Genomic DNA, 22,888 nt, shown 5'->3' with positions numbered 1-22,888 from the left:
TAATTTATGTGCTGATAAGTACTTACATTCAAGGTTTGTGGAAAAAATGTAAGTAGCAGAAACACCACAAATTCCATATTGTTTAAAATGTTCCATGATTTTCTTTATTCATTTAATCTCTTTTTAATCAAACATTATTACTACTGGGCTGCCTGCCTCTAACACACTAAAATCAGCAGGTTAGAAAATAGTGCGTAAAAACTGCAGTGGTACATCCTGAGGCAGAGAGAGACAGTGACAGCTAAAGCACGGTGCTGAAGGGACACGTAACTAAAAGGAATTAATAGCAAAGAAACAGGAGAGGGAGTAGAAACTGGGAAAAGGACACTGCTATGTTACTGGAATGGAAATAGAAAGTGAATCATTAGAGGACACTAGGCAGATACATATGAAACAAATAAATATAACATTAACAATGTATGAGCAGTGTATTGTGTGTTTTGAATACTGGAAGAGCCTGTTGACTGATAGGAACAGTAAAGAAAGTAGTCACCCTTAGGTAAGTATGTTTGGTTCTCATCTATTAAAATAAAATAACATATTTGTGGATATGAAATATGCCGTTATGTACCTCCACACATAACAAACCTAAAGCAAGACAGAAGATGATTTTTTGCAAAGATAAATAAACACGAGAGAGAGAGAGAGACAGACAGAAAAATGGGAAGAAAGGATAAAGGAGGAAGCATTAAAAATATAGCAAGGGGCGGGGGGGAAGAGGATTCATTTTGTATCACTTTTCTTTGCCAAACCATAAACACAAGGACACTCAGCAGTTCATTCTTACTCAATGTTTCCACATTTTTCTGCTGTTTTCCATAGGTGGGGCAAAAATGACAAAGGACCGAGCCAAGTTTTCCATTGGCCCTGATATTAATATGGAAGTGCTTCTCCAGTATGTGAGATATCTTATTTTTGCTTTACCTTGTGGTTTGTATCTGAGTTTCAAACTCCGTATTTTTACACTTGTTTCCTCTGGAGAAAGAGAAAATCCTGAAGTCCACAGTACATCTCTTGTTTGCTTTGACCAGAACTGCTGGGAGTGATAGGTAACACGACATACTGTGGCTGAGGGCTGCATGTGCTGAGTTACTGAGGGTAGTGGGCCCTCAGAGAGCCAGCTCTGTGGTCCACTTTGTTTTAATTCCAAACTGAACAGGTCAAACACCAGCAGGGAACCAAGAAACCCAGCAAAACTCTGCCTCATGGCCATTGTATATGCCTATGCTGGAACCAGAGGTTTTATGGAAAAAGGGTAGACCAGGAATAGTTTTTTCCCATTTAGCAATCCCAAGAGTTTAAAAATCATGAGTCAAGCCTCATGTAATCACTAGGGTGGTTTAAAAAGGAAAGTATTTTAAAATATTACCTATTAAAATCTTCTTGTTTACTTCTTAGATTTTGAACCTTCTATAGGTCGTTTTTAGCAGTCAGAAACATTTTTTAAAGAAAGCAAATAAGTAAAGGAAAAAAAAAAAAGCAGCAGTCACAGGATTCCAGGAGCCAGATTTTTAAGAAAAACTTCAACTATGGGCAACATAGTTTGCATAATATTGCAAGATGTGGCAATGCTTTGAGCATTCTCTAAGAGTTACTGCTCTTCTTGATGAACTCCTTTGCTGAGCCATAGCTCTTTTTATCACAAATTAAAGAGCAAAGAAGAAAAGTCTGAACAACTCTTACCTTTGGTGCCACTCACCTTAGTAGTGTCTGATCGCATGGCATAAAATCCTGAAAGCTCACAGAAATTTGTCTATAAAAAGGAAGCTTTAAAATATCTGATCAACTACCTCCTTTCAGATAATGGTTTAGGTAACGACGTCCCTAACCCCACAGACTTGAGAGAAAACTGGAGACAGGAAAGACAAGAGAAAGGGCCCTGAGCCCTTTCTATCTGGTATGCATAGCTTACAGCTTTAATTGTCATCATTTATCCATCAAAGGGCTCTGATTTTAATGTAACACAAAGAACGTCACGTTAGCCACTTACGGGAACAAGTAATTGTGCAACTGTGTTACTTTTAATGAATGCACTGTACCAAAGCTTGAGTTGCAGTAAATATTGCATCATTCTTGTTTCCATACAGGGAATGCTCTGCCCTGATCCTGAGGTCAGCAGCAAGTTTTCTGGTGACTTGAATGGCGCAGGGTCAGATCTCAAGTGAACACAGGATTCAGCTGCTTACTTCTGGGTTTTCAGTAACTTGATATTGCTGTGTACATAGTCCGGGAAAGGCCGTGTGTAGGGATGTGACATTACAACAGCTGAAAGAGCAGGGGAAATCACTTTTTTAACACTCTTGCTGAAAAATGTTCTGTTTATCTACATTTTTCCCCCAAGGTGTGCCACTGGGGAGTTTAATGACAAACAAAACCAAAAGGAAGTCTTAAGCAATATTGAAAATATTACAGATGTTATTTATGAAGTTTCTCACTTGGACATGTGAGGCTAGGATTTTAGTCTGCAGAATATTTTTGATTCCACAGACATTAAACAGTGGCTCTCTAGAAGAAAAATAGTTACTTGCACAAAATCTATTAGTTCTGCACCAATATTTTGTTCACTAATTTCTTCACATAATTCACCTGATTTCACTTGATCCCACACAATTGTTCAACCCGCACAACATGGTCAAACTCTAAAGAAATAAGCAATGGAATTTTAAAAAGGTGAGGGGAGAAGGGTGGCTTACCAAAATATCGCTAATATATCCTAGCAATAAGCAATGTTTGCAGTTAGCATTTAATTCATTCAATTAACTGTAATATATTGACTACACATAATTCAATTAATTGGCCCTCTAGTCTCCAGAGTCTCTTGATTACTCAAAACCAGAGATCTTTGGGATGACTGTTTCACTCTATGCAGTGGCTATAAAGACAGTATGAACTAGATACAGTACTGGTGTTAGGTGCCTAAAATATTGAAATAATTTATATTTTTAAAAATCATGACAAGCAAGATGACAGGGATATAGCTACCTACCACATAGCTAGTGGGAGAATGATGCAGTCAAGGGTGTTTCGATGAGTTTGTCCTTGAAACTCTCTCTTCTCTAGGAAAGGCAAACCCTAGCTTCCAGTCTGTATCCAAAGGATTGCTTATACGTACCCAGTGGATGTTATTACGAAGTACGAGTCTCGGACACCCATGATGAGTCTGTTCAAGCCTTCAGCCAGAGGAGTCATTCTAAGACTCTGTGTTGCTCAGGATGCAATGGGAAGAACACTGTTCCTCTCCTGCACTTTGCTTTTAAACAACTTATACACAATGGCAAGTCCTTGGAAATAGGAAATTGGGATTTAAAAATACTTGGAAAAGGGGAAATTTATTGGGCCTCTGCTCTAATGACTAGGTTGCCTTCATCAGCCACTTTTTATAAGGGATGCAGTTCGGTTAGACATGTTAGATGTTTCCAATGGTAGACCCTCCCCCCCCCATTTGGCCAAACTGGGGCTGCCAAATTGAAACAGAGGAATGTTTCATTTCCAGATTCCCATCAAGCTGGGAAATGAGACACTTTTAAGGTAGGAAAGTAAGGTTTCTGTAGAGTTCAGGATCTGAGAGAGTAGGCTGTAGCAGTGGTATATTTGGATTCTACTTTGTGCCTGTTTTTTGCATATTTCATTTATTAGAATTGACCTCATATGAGTACAACTATTTTCTTTCAGATAAGATCTTAGTTAAACTACTGTGCTTTTTATATTTGTCACTAGTTTATCTGTATTTTTTAGTTTATTTGTAGGCAACTGATAATGACTGGAATGAGAAACTGGTGATTTACGTAAAACATTTACATCTTAATCTGAATTTACCTTTGAAATCACATTCTTTTCATTACTTCATGTAAATAAATGACATTCATCAGGATATCTTTAAAATTAATTTAATTTAATTCAGATCTTCATTATTGTCCTTCCAAGATTGCAGATTTCTAAATGCAGAAAACGTTAAATCTTTATCCTGTTCCTGTCTCTTTGAAGGATTTATTTTGATAAGGAAACTGACTTTCAGTATGACTCTTTGTTATGTTACTTAGTCATTATATTAAACTGACCTCAAAATATTCCTGTGAGGTTGATGTTGCTACTACAAATTTTGAAAATATAGGTACACTAACTTATGGGGTCACATAACAAGTTTGTAGATTGTGTGGTACTTCTGGAATCAGATTCTGTCATTTTCTTCAATATCCTATAATTGCTTTGTAAGGAAAAGATCCCAAATGCAATACTTTGATTATGGTGAGAGACACCATCAGTATTGCCATCACCCCCATTCCACAGATGGGGAAATTCAGGCAAAGAGATGGTAAGTTTTCGTCAGAACTGGTATTACCAGAGAAAGCTCCTGGCTGTCGCACCGGTGTGTTAGTTACGAGATTATATTTCCACTCTTGAACTTAGAGGTATATAATTGTATTTATCCATTTCTTAAAAAGACATTAGAAACCTGCCTTATTATGAATAAAAGTTTGAATCAAACTTCTCAACAAGTATTTAAAATCTGGTTTCTTCTAGGTTTTTCATGGGCCAGTTTTTTCATCTTCTCATTATGTGAAATGAAGAAGAGCCACAAGTAAGTCCTCTATTTAAACACGCCTTCAGTTTAGGACGGTATTATCCTTACTTTTCATTCCAAGTATTAGTACCTCTAATCAAACTAATACCTGCTTTCTCAGTCAAATATTTCAAGGTCTTTGAGCATAATCTAAAGTGATAGGCACAAGGCATTTGATACACAAATGGAGTAACTTAGAACTTGGGTTTTAAAGTAAAAAAAATATATAAAATTAAGCTGATACTATCACTAGACATTGGATCAATTTTATTTATATAACACTATTGTGTTTCTGACAATTTATTGGAAACATCCAATTATGTAGACAGTGGCACCTGTTACAGCTAGACACTGAAAATAAGGGTTAATTAAAAGTAGGCTATCTGTCTAAATCTGAGATGTCTGTTAGATGTCATTAACATCTTAAAGGAAAATGAAATGGGGAAAAAACCCATCCCAAACTTAAACCCATTTTTTAATCCAGGTATTATTACTAGTTTGAAGCATGCAAGACAGCCTACATTTTTTAGCTACTTGACTTTAAGCACTTCTAAAAGTCTTGGAGCCAAATAAAAAGTTGGAAGAGTGTGAGGAAAGAAAAACAAGCTAGCTCCAGTATTTTTGCCAGTCCTGCTGTTTGGAGACTCCCTTTACCATTTGTATTTAATTTTCCTATCTTAGTACAAACCATCTTTCCAACAGCTCCTGAAAGACAAGATGTGCATCTCCCCTGAGAACACCCCAGCAGGAAATTACCAGAAATTAAGGGCCCAGCCTTGCAAATATTTTGTCACGTGAGTAACATTAGTCAATGGGATACCCATGTGTAAGTGCTAGCTTGATCAGCATCTAAAGTTGGCAACTGCAGGTGTACTCCTTAAATAATTCAGTCTAAACTGCAAGTCTGCATTATACAACACATACATCAGCCAATTTTATTGAAGATGTTTCAACTCATACTAGTTTGAGTTATTTTATCATGCTGTTTTTAATCATTTTCTTGCCTCGACTACTCATCCTTATGTAGCTGTATATTATGAACACTGAATTGGGCATGACATTGAGATTCTAGTGTAATTCAATCATTACGGAAAAACTGATGTTCACATATGTTTATGTTTAGCCTCAATAGGAAGACAGTCAGTCGCTTCATACCAGGTTACAACAAATATGATTATAATTATTCCTCTTGTGAAAAATACTTTTCACATATGATTACTAACAAAATCACTGCGAAATGCAATTAGTTCTACATGGTTTCTAAGACTTTGTAATCCTTTGAATGTAAAAATATATGTTGTGAATTAACATTTTCTTTAAATTGGGGGAAATTAAATATTTTTAAAAAAATCAAATAAAAATGAATACATGTCCTAATGAATTTTTCAAACCTTCATGCAAAATCACAAACCTCCCCTATCATAAGTGAAATGATTGTGATTCAGTAAGATTCATGGCTGATCAATTCCAAGGAACTTAGAAGGTTATTCCAAAGTGTTGTTTCCGTAATTAAAGTGATGTTAGATCTGCTCTTTCAGTGATGTTTATCTTTGGATGAAGTGATCCGCTTCATAATTTGGATTCCCCAGAATGCAGCGCAGAGGGAAAACAAGACCTACAACACAGAATTTAAAATGAGAAACATTATATAAGATTTTTTAAATTATACTTTTCTGTAAATATAATCAATGGGTGAAAACAGAGAGCTCTCGAGTAGAAAAATTATACAAGAATTCTAGGCATACTGATAAATTCACTTTAGGAATGTACGCTTTCTTTTTTCTAATACTTTTTATTGTGTACATTCCTGTTTGAATTTTTTCTTTCTGAATGGAACCACAACGAGATAACTGGCAAAGTCTGCATGACCTTCCCTACTTTGTAATTGAGTTTGGATTTGGAGTACTCGGAGTCATATATAATAAGACAGGACAATAATAACACCAGCTGTGACAGAAGGTAGGTGTAAAAATGTTAACTGTTTTTTTTGGCAAACGGTCTGAAGAATGCTGACATTGTAAGTTGCATGGTAGGGTATAAATACCCAAAGAGGCCTTAAATAGAATCTATAGTAAAAGAAGTGTTCCGGCTGCAGTACAATAGATCAGTACTTATTCCCCAACCTGCTATTTGTGATGAGATATAAACTAGAGTAGAAACAACTTAAAGATATAATACTCTTTATCTTGTCCTTGGCTCTGTGCATCTCTTTCTTTTCGTCAGTGAATTTTAATGAGAGATCTGATAATTTTTTTTTTCATTAGTTTATTTGCTGAAAACTGCTTTGGGATGAGTAGGAATACTTGCAGGGTAAAGTCTAATTCAGGTAATAGCTTTGTCCAAAAAACAAGAAAGAGAGCAGGATAAAAAGTGTGTGCACATATGTGTATGTAAAATTTTGTATTTTGAATTTTCTGAAAGAAACCTTTGTCTTTCACATAGAAAAATTTCTCTAACTTAGAAAATTGAAAAATTAAGGCAGTTGTTATGGGTTATTGAAGCAAGTGAAATTTTTTTACTGTAAGTTAAACAAAACATTCCATTTATACTGAAAGATATTCTGTTCAGGTGATTTTTTGTTTGTTTGAAGGGACAGAGAAAATTGAAAAGAAAAGGAATTTTGGGGTCAGGTTATAATCATTCTTTTTTCAGGTTAATCTGCAATCAAAAGGTACTGACTAGGAGATCTCCAATTTTAACGTTAACATCATTTAATATTCAACATTTAACAATGCATGGCCCAAAAATCTACTTCTGTCCTCATCTACACAGTCACTCACTGAAGTACATGAGATCTGAATGTCCAACATAAATAATAAATGAACATAATAACTAAAAGGTACTCATTTTGCAGTCATTGAAGGGAACATGATGGGATCAGGTCTGATCCCTCTCACAACCTGTTTGGAACAGGTACAGGCTTCACATAATCTATACATTACATAGTTAGTAGCACGAGATGGAAATAGCACAATGTATCAGTAAGTAGAATTCCAATCAAATAAAAAAAATCCAATCCCCATTCAACCTCTATCAAGAAAAATTCCCTTGAACTATTTTCATTGATGGTTTTAATTCTACTTGAGCAAGGGTAGGCTGTCTACTGTGTTTAAAACTTCTGATGACACTGTTGGTGCTGTATTTGTGGTCCCATTTGTAAGAAAGACTCATAAAATTCTCACCAAAAGACTTACTTGTAAGAGTTTCAGACCTTTAAGTATGAAAGATTTAGCTTTTTTTTCCTTGCATTATCACAAACACCTTGTAAAACTGCATAGCTCTATTTTACAGCTATGGAATGGAAAGACTTTTTAAGCAGTGCTGCAGGCACATACTCTCCGTGTTTTGTGAGATGCTTTATTTCTATGCTGAGATGCCCTGTAGAAGAAAACCAACTACAAATAACTATCTATCTGTATTTCTGATTTGGCTGTTACATAATTGGGATGAGTGTGAATCGTGACATACATAAAATCATGACTTACATATAACATGCTCTTACTGTGGAAAAATTCATTGTCGTGCTATCTCCAGAAACAGATCTTATCCACTTGTCATAATTAGTACTTCTCTGACACGTTACTAAACTCCTTTTGTTCCTCACCTCAAAAAGATCACTCCTATTCCTGGAAGATGCATTAAATATAGAAGTATTTCATTTTCAGAAGAAGCACGTTTAAGCACATTTAATGACTGAGGTGCAGGGCATTTGCAGGGGATTAATGACTGCTGGGAGATGATGATCACCTGAAGAAGCACAGCCATGGGCCATTAAGCCCCAGGAAATGTCCTCAGCTAAAGATGGTTATTGCTATTATAGCCCGAAAATGAAAAAAATGTCTCAGGTGAATTTTTCTTTTTAAAATGGAGTGATGCAGTTTCTTCTTTCTTAATTAAATTCTTTATTGTGAATTTCTTAAAGCATGCAATCAATGCTTGTGGGGGCGTATTTCAAATTGCAGTTATTACATCCAGAATGAAAAACCATATTCTGCACATTGTGGATCTGCAGAACTAGTTTGGCTTCATGATTCTATAAAAGTATTGATTCACTGCCTATCAATGTCAGGACTGCCAGTACTCGATGGAAATAACGTATTCGTGAAACAATAATGCTGCAGGGTTGTGGGGGACGGGGTTTGAGAAAAACCCAAACATCAGGGAAAAAAATTAAGGGGCCACATCCTCCCCTGCATGATAGCAGTTCTGGCTGGCTCTACTGCTATAATGCTGACCTACCCTGAGCAGAGCCAGCTGAATGGGGCTACCAAGCAGAAACTTGCTGTGTAGGTTGGAGTTCAGTTTCTTTTGATTGCTGCTACATATTTTGGAGTTACAAGGCTTGACCCACTTGAATGAATGGTGCAATCAGGTGATGTCAGCAATGGAAAGCCGAGACGATACATGACAGAATTTTGAGCAGACAATAGTGTAGGCAGCAGGAAGCAGCAGAAGAGCATTCCACCAGGCGACCTGAACTATAGTTGACCGGTATTTTTCTAATGCCCTTGGGAAAATGTATTTCCTGAATCCTATGTGCAGATATTTTGCATTTTCTGTTCAACTCTCTCGCACCCTAACAGGTTGGGTTTTGGCTTTGGGCTTTTTTTTTTCTCTTCCTTTGCAGTTTCTAAATTATTGTCACAGAAATTCTCATTCCTCCTTGTATTGTCCAAACCAACTAATATTTGTCCCTTGATAAAAATATTTACATATCATTTTCCTAAATCAGTGGGTTTTGCAATAAAAAGGTAGAATTAAATAGTATACTTTTTTTCTATTTTTACACTGAGAAAAGTTCCCCCACAAACAATATTATATACGAACCATAGTTTCACTTCTGCCTTCAAATGAAAAATTACTGTGGACAATGGTCATATATGGAACAACTAGGCCTAAAACCAGAATTTCTCACAACCATATATCCAGCAAAGTGAAACGCAAACTTTTTGCCACCTTAATATAAGCACTTGTTACACTTACCTGTTCAAGTAACTACGGATTAATTATAGACTGTGCTTTAGAATGCTGGAAGAGGACAGTCTTCTTCCAAATATTTACATTACCTCCTTTCATACAGTCTTTCTATTTCCATACAACCCCTATTCTCTCCCTGAATAAGCCTACAGAAATGTAAATAACATTCTTCACAAGAACAAAGATAGCTTAACTAATGGATTGACTGCGGGACTGAGTCTGCTCTTCACAGGAAATCCCCACTGGAGTGATCGAAGTTTATTAGGCTCTAAACTACTTTAAAATCACTAGCTAAATTCAGGCACCCACTTCTGCATGATTAGCTTTGTTGTTGTTCATTGATGTTATTTTCTGCCATTTTCTCTTTTGTAATGGCTTCGTATGTCTGAGTTGCCTAGACATAGTGTCTTTCTTCTTGTAGATTTCATCCGGATAGAATTAGAAGGCTTTAGACATTGGTCTAGCAATGTAGACAAACGTCCAGGTAGCCCTGCTTTAAGGAGGGGGAAGAGGCTCGAACCACAAGACCTCAGACCCATTCCAACCTAAATCATTCAATGATTCTCTGTCATTTCTCAGATTCTGCCCAGACGTGTTCACTCCAAATTTTGCTGCAGAGACAGTCTGCAACTGTGTAACAAATTGGCTATATCTGGGGTACAACGCCATATGAACGGGTGTGTTTTTACTACTGAATTCTCTGAACACCTCTGTGCTGGGTAATGTATTCCTAGCCCTAGAGAGGGCTCAGGAAGATCCGTACATCCACGTACTCCATTAGGTTGGCTGTTCACATCATAAAGTGGACCTGGTACTGGCAAATGTGATAAACAATGAGCCCTCTCAATGTGATGCTGAGAATTGTTTAACTGATACTGCAAATCAAACATGATTAAGGTTCTTTGCATATTCTTTATCTACAAATCTGGACATGGCTTCTTCAAAGGCACCAGAAATCATTTCATACTATCAATATTAATGACAGAGTAAGTTTTAGACTCTGTCTGAGAAGGTTGTGTCTGGGCAATGTCATTGTTCTTTTCTAGTAAAGATAGAGATCATGAACTGATATAACAGTTAATAAAAAATACTAATGTGAATAACAAAATGGTTGAATAAACTACTCCAGATTTCACAAGTACCTAAATGATACAGTTTTCACTAATACTGTTGCTGTTTTCCCACTTCTCTACACAGGATTGCTTCAGGTGTTGAACTACGTAGAGGAGATCATAGAAAATATATGTCTCGGAAGTGGGGAAAGAGGTTCACTATTTCTGGAAGTCAGGATCTGGGTAATAAACGCATGGATCTTCATTCTCAGTGTAATGTTTTGAGATGAGCAGTCTGAGGGTAGTAGAGAAATGCCATGGCATTAGCAGCAGATCCAGAAATCACTAATCTTGTACAGTGCACAGATCAGGAAGATTGCACTAGCAAAAAGGTGCAATACGTGGAAAGGGAAACCAAGAAACAAGAAGGTTCCTTCTCTGTGTGATGCCTTCCATATACTTGGAAATATATGGAGAAGGAAGTGGGAAGCTGATTTTTTTTTGGGGGGGGTGAAGGAACTGTGGATAGAAGGGAACAAGGACAACTACGATAGTAGTGGCTTCCCGGCATTTGTCCCAGATTTCTGTAAAAGTAGCAGGATGTCTGGAAATTCTCCATAAGGGTTCATGACACACGTTTGGACTATTGGTGCAGCGCATATCTCGCATATTCAGCATGTCCCTGACATAGAACAAGGTGTGTATTAAGAGACAGTTGGCACAGGCAGGATTAAGCCAAGTATCTTCAACCCCCACAAAGTATATTGATAGTTCACTCACAGGCTTGTTTCTTGCTACTATGATATACCTCATTAGTTTTATACTTCATTATTAACAGATAATGAGAAAATAATAGGGAAGTGATACATACATCTCCTTCCTATTCTGTTAAATGTTTTAAACATTCCTTCTTTTATTAAAATATGGTCTGAGACTCTAAAGCTAGATAATGCATGAAAACATAGGTTGCAAAAGCCCCCATGCCTTAAAAGGCTTATATTACCTATCCAGGAAAGACAAAGAAAGATCTGGAGAAAGGATATATATATTCCTCTGTTGCTTTCACAGCTGGGCACATCCCCAGTACGAAATCAAGTGCACTGTAGAGATGCCTGAGCTAGCAAGGACATAAGCTGCTAAATCTCTCTCAGCACAGCACCAGGTTGACTCTGACTTTCCTGGCATTGCACACAAGCTAGTAAGTCACATCCCTCAGCTAAATACATGGGGATTTTTACACAGGCAGTGCTATTGCAGTTATATTTAGTCCTAAAATGGCTTATGTGCATCCAGCATGGTATCTTGCATCATGTCCTTCACTCAGGAGAAACCAGCCCACTGCCTCTCAAATCACTTGTGTAGATATATGTATCCTATTGAACTGTTACCTATGAAATTCCTTCTCTCCTGGGTCACAGAATAATCCACGACCTAAGCACTAGGATTAGGAAGGTTTTACCTCATTTCCCAAAAGACAAAAAAAACACTAAAGTGGTAAGCTTTGCTGTCAGTCATGTGAATAGGAACTCCAAAGCATGTTAATAATTATTAAATCTTCACCTTGTGATGAGCTAATGCAAGCTGGAGATGGTGTCAACATTATACTCATTAATATATACATAAACTGTCTCTCCAGTATGAAATTTGTTTTAAAATATTTTATTGAAACATCTGAGAATACTTCCCACAGTAAGTTATCTAATTCCATCTATAAATTCCTAGATCATTCTTAAGTATTTAGCCATTTCAAGTTGTCCCCAAACTAAAACCCTGTTAAAAAAAAAAAAAAAAAAAAAAAAAAAAAGAAGTCTTCTTAGCTGTTCAATGAACATTTAAAATACCTTCTGGACCAAGTCTGTTTCATTGTTTTGCAAATACATTCTAAAAAATTTATTTAGTAATTGTAAATTGTCAATCGTCATCTGAGCTTAAAAATTTCATAAAACCTGCAAACAAAATATATATTTTCTTGCACATTCTAGAGCATAGTAATAGTTTAAAATTTCTGTTTATTGTTCTTTCACATTGCTTTAGTTTCATTTTTAACAACACAGTACTGAAAAGTAAGTTCAAAGATCAACAGTTTTAGAATACCTTAATTCTGAATGTCACCTCTTTTATTTTAAATATTCTGCAATTTTTCAGCCTCCATTTTCCCTCAAAGCTGAGAAACAACAGGCATGGAAATTTTCTGAATTATTATATTTTAAATGAACAATTAAAAATAAAGCTTCCATAAAAGTTAAGAAGATAGATAAAACTTACTCAATCTGTAAACATACCAGTTTAATCTGTTGCAGGCTAACAGGCCAAACGAGATGGAAAGAGTTATTAATAGCTGTTCATTGCAGAAACGAAATATTTGAGATAGTCCTGTGTCAGTTTGGCTAAAGCTGTTGAGTTTATTTTCTTAAACATTTAAACAGGAAATGTACCCATTGAGATGAAACATCTCATTTACTTTTATGCCTGTCAGCAGCTGTAGCGTAATTACATACACCCCACTGCATCCCTTATAGCTCAAATACAAGTTGGAGGGTAAAACAGACATCTGCAAAGAACTATTTCACTTTATAAGATATTATTTAAATTATACTTAAAGAGCAATTTAATCTCCCTTATTCAAGAAATATGAAGCTCATTTTAGTTTAATCGATAGTTTACTGCAGAGATCTTGTATTTAATCAAATTTAAATTGTTCTCTTAGGCTTAAAGAATCAAGTGCTTTTAAATGCAATACTCTATGCGAGAAAGACTGGTCATGTATATTTCTGGGATAAGAGTAAGGGTATTCTTTTTATACAGTCATGGGTTTAAGAAAAGTTTAGGTACCATACTGCTTAATCCTGCGTTGAAGTAAGTTTTTACTTAAAAGATCCATCATGCAGGATGGACCTCTCCTTTATGCCTGCATCCTTGCTTGAAAATACAGGAAAATTACAGCTACAGAAAAAAAAAATATTGTAGTTTGAACACAGAAGAAAAATTGCTACACATAACATTTCAGAATTTGGACTGGATATTACCTTGCTGGGTAACATTCACCAAATAAGCATCTACAGAGATAATTCAATCTCTTCAATGCCTTCATTTTTATGTCAGTTTAATACAACACTATACTGACATTGCAGGAAAAACACTAGATAAGTCAGCGTCCAATCCCTCCATCATTAGCAGACATAAAATATTGTATGTTTCTACACAGATGGTTTCATTTCAGAGCGTGGCTATTGTGCGTAAGCACCCTGGCAGGGTGGTGAACAGAACCAAGAACACTCTGTCAGCCTGGAGAGCTCTCACAAAGGTGGCTGCAAAGGGGAAGATCTCTGCTCACTGGTATACTAAATATCCTCTTGAGAGAAGTTGACTAGCTACGAGCTCCAATATGGGAATTTTTCCATTGTGTGGGGGAAAAAAAAAAAATTAAAAAAATAATCCCAGCCTTTAACTATAACCCACAGACTTTAGATCACTGACGGGAAAAACTTTGCTGCAGATGTTGAAAAGAGGTGATGGGAAAAAGCTGGCTACTGTGACTAATGGCAAACGTGAAAGAAAGGAATAAGAATGTGCAGAGAGGGATAAAACAATTGAGTGACAAGCAGAAGGGATTTCCAGCACAGTGAACAAACACCAGAAAAGTATTCAAGAAAGACAGAGGATGATCAAGGCTAAAAGTAATTTGAAACGAAGATTCTTCTTAAAACCAATATGTCATAAGGAGAAATGAATCCTTTCATTGAAAAATGGAGAACATAGAAGGCTGTTCTCAGCATAAAAAAACCCAAACCAAACCAACCAAGGAAACAAAAAAACAACCAATCAAAAAAAACAGCTTCTGAACGAAGGAAATGGGTTAATATTCATTGATACCGTAGAGGAAAAATCTTGCCATAGAAGATACATGTCCAAGTTAAAGATAGACAGAACACACCCATCCTGCTGGCCAACCCTCATTTGAGGCCAAAAGCAGTAAACTGTGACTGTTTTTAAGTTCCAAGGAGAAGAAAAATGTGCTGAGGTCAGTCCAGCCCTCTGTCCATCCCTTTACATGGAAAAATAGATCTCCTGGCTATTGATGTCTCGCTTGCCTGCTCTCAAGACACTCTTCCTGTGTTCTGGCTTGTTGCATCTATTCTTGTCTGGGGAAACTCCCATTCCCAAAACTCACCATCTTTTGATTATATAAAAGTCGTTGTTATCAACGTTAACCACAGATATACTCAAATGGGCTAAATCATTGTTATTCCTACTCATTATGTCAAGCCAATGTAGTTGTATTATTTAATTAGCCTGTAGAAAAAAAGAAATAAAATTAATGGAAGTGATCCATGTGACTTTCTACTAGGAAAACTAGGGGAATATGGTCTAAATGAAACTTCTGTATGGAGGGTACAGAACTAAGCGGAAGAAGAAACCTCCAGAAAAGAAGAATCAATTATTATATCACAAAATGAGAGGGAAATCAGAATTTAGATGAAAAAGCAGGCATATATGTCATAACATTTCTCAAATACAAAAACCTATGAAACACCTTTCTTTTCCTGGAAAACAGGAGGAGATTTCATAACGATTTAAAAAAAATCTGGAGATACTGAAGAAAATGTGTAATTTAATAGAGATGGAAGATACTAGACTTAAGAGAAACCAAATACACAAATATGCAGTGAGAAATAATCATTAGTCAGGAGTACCTCAGAAAAAAATTAGAGAGCTGGAGCAGTTTACAAACAAAACATGTCTCAACCATACAATGTTATGATATAAAAAGATGCCAGTATCAATGTGGAAGACATTGACAGAAGCATTTCATGTAGGTATTGATCCAGCCTACTAAAGTGATGAAGATGATGAAGTCTTTAAGGAAAACATAGATAAGCTAGATATAGTCATGAAGTAGACAACAAGAATGAGAAAAGGTTTAGAAAAGTTGACCTGTAGGAAAGCTTGAAGCAATTCTGCTGTGTATTCCTGAGAAAAAAAAAAAAAAGACTCGACTCAGGAGGGGCAATAAGATCAATCTTCTGACATGTAAAATAATAATACAAAAAGAAAAGAAGATGATAAGCTACTGCTCAGGGTAATAAAAACAATAAAAAAATCTTTTTTAACTAAAATTTTCATTAGATAATAGCTGGCTGTAAGGATGGTATAGCATTGGAATCGTCTATGTAAGGAAGCTGCAAAAGGTGTGTAAATGGATAGATAGGCATGTGTCTATGGTGCAGCATTACTTGATCCTTCTTCAGTGCAGGCTCCCCAGAAGCCCGATATTCTGTTTATTCACAGTGAATACAAAAGGACTCTTCACCTCTAACTAACATTTGCTAAGATCGACTTTGCCAACAGTGGTTAATAAAGATGAGACTGCTTAGCACATGGAACAACCATTACTTAGCAACTATTTTTTTTGCAATAACCAACCTTGTGCAAGACTTCACCGATTTCATTCTCAGATGTGGTTGTCACCTTAGTAAAAGGATAAAAAGCAGGATCTGCTGCTTCTTTAACATTTTTGTTTTTCACTTTCTGGCATTGGACAGGGTTGAACCTGCTTCCCGTCAGAGTAGTCATAGGATTATTACATTTAGAGATCAGCTTACATTGGCTCTTCAGACGATAGCGGCAAAGACTGATGGTAGAAGCATGAGCTAGCTCACTCCTATTTTACACTCAGCATACTCTCTACACTAAAAACATGGGACTGCATAGTCAAAATCATCTGCCTCTAGGACTGTGAAAGAATAATCAAGGAGTTACGGTAAAAGCCCGGGCTGCTGGGATATTCAGTTTGTGTTCTTTGCCATAGATTAGGCAAGACACTTAGTTTTGACAGCTCGTTAGCTGCAAAACAGACAATGATTCTGTTTCCCCAAAAAGGAGTTACTTTCTAATCCCTGTCTTACTAAAAACTAAGATAGTTTCATTCACTACAGTAATGCTGAGAAAACAAAGACATGTCAAAAAGACACAGATTGGGCCTTCTGTGATTTCTACTCTGACAAGCCTCATATCAATTATTCTGAATTTGTACTTTTTTTTTAATCTCAACAATTATGTACTTGGATAAACAAAACAGACATCCTTAAAAATCAGATAATTGCATGCATTTCTTATATCGCTCCAGCTACTGAGAAGTTAGTTCCATAACTCATGGTACTGACCACATGAAGAGCTAAAAATGGTGTGAGAATTTGTTTCCATCTCATGATTACGTTGGTTTAAAAAAAAAAATCACAAATCACCATATCATTAACAATTGCAGAATGTTGGAAAAAATACCAATCCAGGCTTCAGTTTTATAGAAATATATCCTTTTCTTATTCTCAGTTTTTGGTTTGTTTGTTGTTTTTTTCCCCGTATGTTGAATCCTAGATTAAAAAGAATGTTGTGTCCTAAATATGCTTGTCTTGGAAAGGCTACTTGGTATTGTTGTATTTGTATGTCAAAGGGAGGACTGAAGTCTCAACAATTGTTAACCTCTCCCATGGTGTGCTAATATAAGGTCAGAGGCCCACATGTGGCTTGCAGCCTGGGGAATTTCTCTCAACGTTCTGCCGGGGATGGGACCGCCCGAACAGTTTCTCTCATAAGTTTTAAGCCATAAACTGCATCCTACTTGGCTTGCTGTGCCAAAAACTGGACCCAAGGGTATCCAAAGTCTTGGCTGATGGGAAAAAATGAGTGCTTCCTATGGAAGCCACAGCTGTTTTCCTGAGAGAGAGAGCGCACAGATGCTCAAATATTTCTCTACTTTCCGTTTCTGACTACCTGTTCTGGCAGCAGTTCCGAGAAAGGGGGAGGACAGAGGCAGGCATCCAGCTGCTTTCCATAAGCCTTGGCAGCACAGGTACTGATTGCCTAAACACTAAAAATGTTAAAAAAGATTTTTTTCTGGATTTCAAACTATAAAAAAGCTGAGAGCATGCACTAATGCTCCCCATCTTCCCATCTTGAGCAGAAATTTAGTGATCAGGATAAAGACCTTAATTATGAAAGCAGAGACTATTTCAGGGAAAAAATGATACTGCATACTATTGAAAAGATATCGCTCATAGATGTGTGTGTGTGTGTATCTATATATAAAAATATATGTACACAGAAATTCAAGTGCATATATAGAATATATATATCCAATGCGTTTTCTAGAAAGATTTGTTTCTTCCATCAGACTGTAGGCTGAATGTCATAACGTGGATTTGATTTTGAATTATGGGGCCATATTTATCCCTAGTGTAACTCTGAAGTCAAAGAAAATACATATGCAAAGTTACATTATATTATACATTGATTTGGCCAAGAATTGTATATAACATCAGCTACCTCATAAATTTCATTGAAATTACATTACATTAGGATGTGGCTTATGATACTATTTAGTAACTGTTTAGTAATTATGAATATCTGCCATTTTTTGCCTATATGTATTGATGTCCAATGATCTTTTTATAGATATACTTGGTCAAATGTCTATGCTTCTGCTCCGGACAGATTACATAGCGGGTTTGAAGCCGTTATATTGACACCCTTCAACATTTTTCTCCAGTTCTACCTTTTGAAGTATTATATAAGTATTTCTTAAATGGACTTAATTAGTCCAATTAAAGCACTGTTAATTAATGTAAGTAAAAATGGAATAGTAGATAGTTATAGCTGATGTGTAAACAGCAGAACAGCACATACATAAGACTGTAAAACCCCTGGATTTAATGGTTATTCATTGCTCAGTGAATCAACAGAAGCACTATCAGTTAAGCTTACAGTTCACTAGTTTATTTGTTTATTTTAAGGACAGCTCTGTCAGTCTCGTTCATGGCTGCACCTGTTTGCTACCTGCAGTGCTCAGTCAGTGCCTGCCCCTTCTGTCACAGCCTCTCTTCCTATGAAATGAAGAAACATCTGTCTATCAACAGGGAAAGTAAGCAGAAGATCAATGTTGTCTGCAAAAAGCTTTGGGAAAGTGCTTTGGGAAAGAGCGGCACTATAAAAGTAGTAATTCTCCCCAACAGACAATCAAAAAGGCATTCTCCCCACAAGACGTCTCAATGATGTTTGCTTAAGGACTCGCAGCAGGCTACTTGAACAGCCACCAACCAGTTGTCCCCAGGGCTCTCCCTCTCCGCCCCATTGTTCATCAAGACCTTTCATTTACATTTAGTCCCAAAAATTTTTTGTTGTTTTTGTCTTGATCACTGCCTAGACATCAGACACCTATTTCTACTTCAGTTCAATGACCAAACTACGCTACCAATGTTCTTGCACTAAGAGCTAAGCTGCTCTCCTGGCCACTACATTCCCCAGACAGAGCAATAGCTTTGGCTTGACAGCTTCCACAAAGGTATTCTGTAAGAGGGTGTCTGAGTGCTCCTTCAGACCAGAGAAGCTTTAAAGCTGGTGAAGTCAAATCCAGCGTGGTAGATACAATATTTCTAAGCTGTAAGGATAAGAAGTTAAATACACTCTGAGTGGTGATCTCATAGCTCAGCCACGCAGGCTGCTGCTCCCTGCTTAGAGGTAGAAACCACCAGCAAGATGGATCACGTAAGAATCCTTCTAGGAATGGAACAAGAGGAAGAAAGTGGTTTCACTTGACCAAACCATGAGAATTCAGCGAGTCTGAGCTGGTAAGAAAGTCACAAATTCAGAAAATGAACTACTGTATTTAAGCCACACCTTACCCAAAACTGTTCAAACAGGGGAAAGAGTTATGGGAATTTTGCTGCCTGTGTTACATACCAGAGCTTGATTCTGCCCTGTCTCAATTTCCCCTTTGTAACTCATTCATTGCACTTCCAAAAGAACCAGTGCCTGACCTTTCTGCTTTCTTGTCCAAGAATTTATAACATAGCATCTGATAACCTAGCAGCTAAAAAGTGAGCAATCCTCCCTTTTTTCTCCAAACTAAGTGACAAAGGTCTTTAAAAATGTCAGATGGCTGCCCAAGATAAAGTGTCCCTTTGTGACAATAAGAGTCAATCCCCCACTGCCTATTTAAATAAGAATGTAATCATTTTCAATTGTTCATTAAGGATCAAAGAGGTTTTGCTGATGCCTAATTAACCTAGAATTAACCTAGGTAATAGTATATGTTTATCTCTAGTTTTAGGTTAGTTATTTGAAATATTTTGCTGTGCTAGCTCTTTTAATTATTTTTTTACCCTTAAACTGACTTGTAATGAATTATTCCATTTTTATTGAAAGTATCTCCTATTTTTATGTTCTTCAAACACTCTCAGAATAGAAGCTTTTTGCAGTTATGCATATACATCAGCCAAATCATACTTTCAGCAGTACTATAAAAACACAACATTACTTTTCTTTTTTGTTGAAAGCCTGCATACTTAAATACTGAATCATACAGAAAATATGGAAAATAAGTACGTTATCATAAAAAATCGTTAAAGCAGGAGAGTGAAAGGGGACAGGGTTACAGAAGTGTAGACACAATTCTGACAAATTCATATGTATGTGATATAAGATCTAATCTTGCAACCCTTACTCACAAAAGTAATCTTACTGAAGTCCATAGGAGTACGCACATAAAAAATACAGGATTAACCCTGAAAGCTTGAAAGAAATCCACTTATTTTTTCAGCTATGAGAACAAATATTGCATCATAAAACAAATGATGTCCAGATGAGTAAAATAGCTTAGCAACAAGATAATCTTATAGAAGACTTATAGGCACATCTATAGTGATGACAGATAATAGAACCTGAGGAGAAGCTATTACAGACAATTTGGAGTATGACATTGAGTCTCCTCCTGAATGTTAAAGAAATTATTGTCAGATACTGCAGGAAGATTAGTCTGTATCTAAAGGGGTTTACTACTGATATCATAATAACACTATCAGAGAAAACCGATTTTTGGAATAAAAGAGAAGCTAACTGGTTTAAAAAGTGACTTAAAAGCACCTCTAGCTGCCACTAACCAGAGAAAAAGAAATGAATGAGCTATCCATAGATTGAAAAAAAGCTTATCACAGTCTACAGTATTATGTAAATGCATTCAGGAACAAAGAAAAAAATGAAGAGGAACCAAACAAGTCTGGACGCAGATGTTGTATTTTTGAATTAACAAACATGAGTTCTTCATTAACTAAACCCACACAATGATTTCATTTAAATGCATAGGTTTGTTCTAGCTGTAGCTACTAGCTTTCTGTGGGACCTTATTACAGGGCTGATTCTGACCCAGGGAAGAGGAATTGGACCAACATGCTTTACTGTGCTCACCAGGCCACGAGCCATGCTAAAATATTGGGGGACTGTAGCACGGGAGGTGGCTTCCAGAGGATTTCTGCATCCACTCAGGGTGAGCTGGACCTGGTGTCTTCCACAGGCTGCTATGGAGCAATGGCAAAGGCCACTTTGCAATGGTATCCCTATGTACAGTTTCCAAAACAGGCCTTGAAGGGGCTTATTGTAAAGTTCTTCTCCCACACACATCTGTAATAAGGACAAGTAATAACTGTAAAATGAAAAATATATTTTTCATATTTTTGTAATTTTGCCCAGTGTTTTTTCAGTCTTATGAATTCAAAATCTGTTGATTCCTATGTGAATTTATATTCAGCATTGAAATATAATTGTCTGGAAAATGTGAGAGAGAAAGAAGTAACATTTATTTATACATCTTTAACATAGCTAACCAATTTTAGAGTAAAAAAAAAATATGCAAAACCAATCAGATCTATATTAATTATTTTATCTCCATAAACCCATGTTCTCTTTGTGAAGCATTGTGCTGGGATATATACATTTAGAAAACAAATCAAATGAGAGTTCCATTTTGATGGTGTAAAACCTTAACCAGGGAGTTGTGCAGAAGGTGTAGTTCATTAAAAATGAAATGCAATGGGTAGTATGACATGTATATCTGGAAGTAGGAAATAAGGGTAAACACATATACATCTATCGTTATTCTGTCAAAACGTACTGAAGCTCTTGTGTGGGATTGATATGACTGGAGCCTACTACAGAGATGAGGGGTGGGAAGGAAGAAGCTATCAACCCAAAAGATATAACTGCAGATTTGAGTTTGCTTTCTTCTTTTTTGCATTAAAAAATGTATTTGAAAAGGATTTGTCTCCATGAAAAAGTTTGCTATGTTTCTGTAAGGTATGTTTAGATGTACTTTTAGAAGAATAATTTATTCAACACATTTGAACTCTTCTGTTATACACAATTTTTATGGAAACAGAATGACCTCACAATAGATTTATTAATCAAAATTATTTGGCTATTTCCTTATGGATTCTGCTTTTCTTGCAGATCATGCCTTATTACAAATGCTTGATGTGTCTGCATCATATTATTAACTCAATTTTCTATTATATCTATGTTAAACATATCTCTAACCGTGTATGAAGACATCCTATTGCATTCCAGACATCTGCCCTGTACAAACTTGACAAGGTGCTTGACAACTTTTGGGAAGGCAGTCCCTGAGAAGCCTCCCAAGGACTGCCTCTCATCTCCTGAGTCCAGTTGAGCCTCTCTGGTGCATCAAGTCTAATACAACAGTTTTTATAGTTACTGGTAACTAGGTAAAAGCATACACAAGTTTAACAGTATCCAACCACCCCGGTTCTCCAGCTGAAATAATCAGATGGACATTTGCAGCTTTGTTGACTGGGAACAGTCTTTGGCCATAAATACGGAGTGAGACTTGAATTCCTGTTTCTCAAGCTATAGCAAGCAGGCAAACCGCTCTACCAGCGCTCTCTCAAATACAGCTCCTAGTTCAGGAAACTGTAGGTTTTCTAAGGCCTTATAGCGGAAGGAAAAGACCTGCAAACTGCCATCACCAGGTCAAACATATGGTGGAAGAAGCACCATTCAGAAAGAATCAGAAATTGCCTCATATATGCAGAGCGGCATAAGGAGGCCTATTTACTCATATAGCAAGTCAGTGCTATCTTCTCAGTGTTAAAGAGATAACAAAAAGCCAAGAGGTCAGCAGCATCCTAGCATCATCTGCATGTTGGTAGATATTCCATGTTAAGCTTACTAAAGTTAAAAAACTAAAAACCCAGGTTCTTGGGACACATAACAAATAAATACATGAAGCACAGTGGACACTTGCCTCCTCCACAGAACAGCAGTAGAACTCTCATAAATTCATTTTTGCTTCTCTCCTGAGGAAAATGCTCCTCACATACTGATGGTTATAACTTCCTTTGTATTTCTGTCTCTTTTTCTTTCTTTTTTTTCCCCTCCCCCATTATACTCACCGTCCTGCTATTACACCAAGGCCCTCACCACCAACAGCAATAAAAACAAACAATAAAAC

At 36.6% G+C, this 22,888-nt stretch overlaps 1 protein-coding gene across 2 annotated transcripts in view; it reads right to left on the bottom strand.

Moving 5' to 3' along the window:
* The window catches only part of AGMO (alkylglycerol monooxygenase), a 208,518-nt gene that overhangs the window by 10,366 nt on the left and 175,264 nt on the right, over positions 1-22,888 (bottom strand). Inside the window, exon 13 of one of the 2 annotated variants that reach the window (XR_012994728.1) lies at positions 1,700-6,176. Coding sequence is in view for 1 of the 2 variants with exons in the window: in XM_076331409.1 (XP_076187524.1) it covers positions 6,096-6,176 (81 nt within the window). In the remaining variant the exon portion in view is untranslated. Of the gene's footprint in view, positions 1-1,699; positions 6,177-22,888 lie in introns of those variants that run through there. The other variant, XM_076331409.1, reaches the window with a different exon arrangement.

This window comes from Aptenodytes patagonicus, chromosome 2 (genome assembly GCF_965638725.1).
Source record: "Aptenodytes patagonicus chromosome 2, bAptPat1.pri.cur, whole genome shotgun sequence".
Lineage (NCBI taxonomy): Eukaryota > Metazoa > Chordata > Aves > Sphenisciformes > Spheniscidae > Aptenodytes > Aptenodytes patagonicus.
This window is presented reverse-complemented; position numbering and strand designations above follow the sequence as displayed.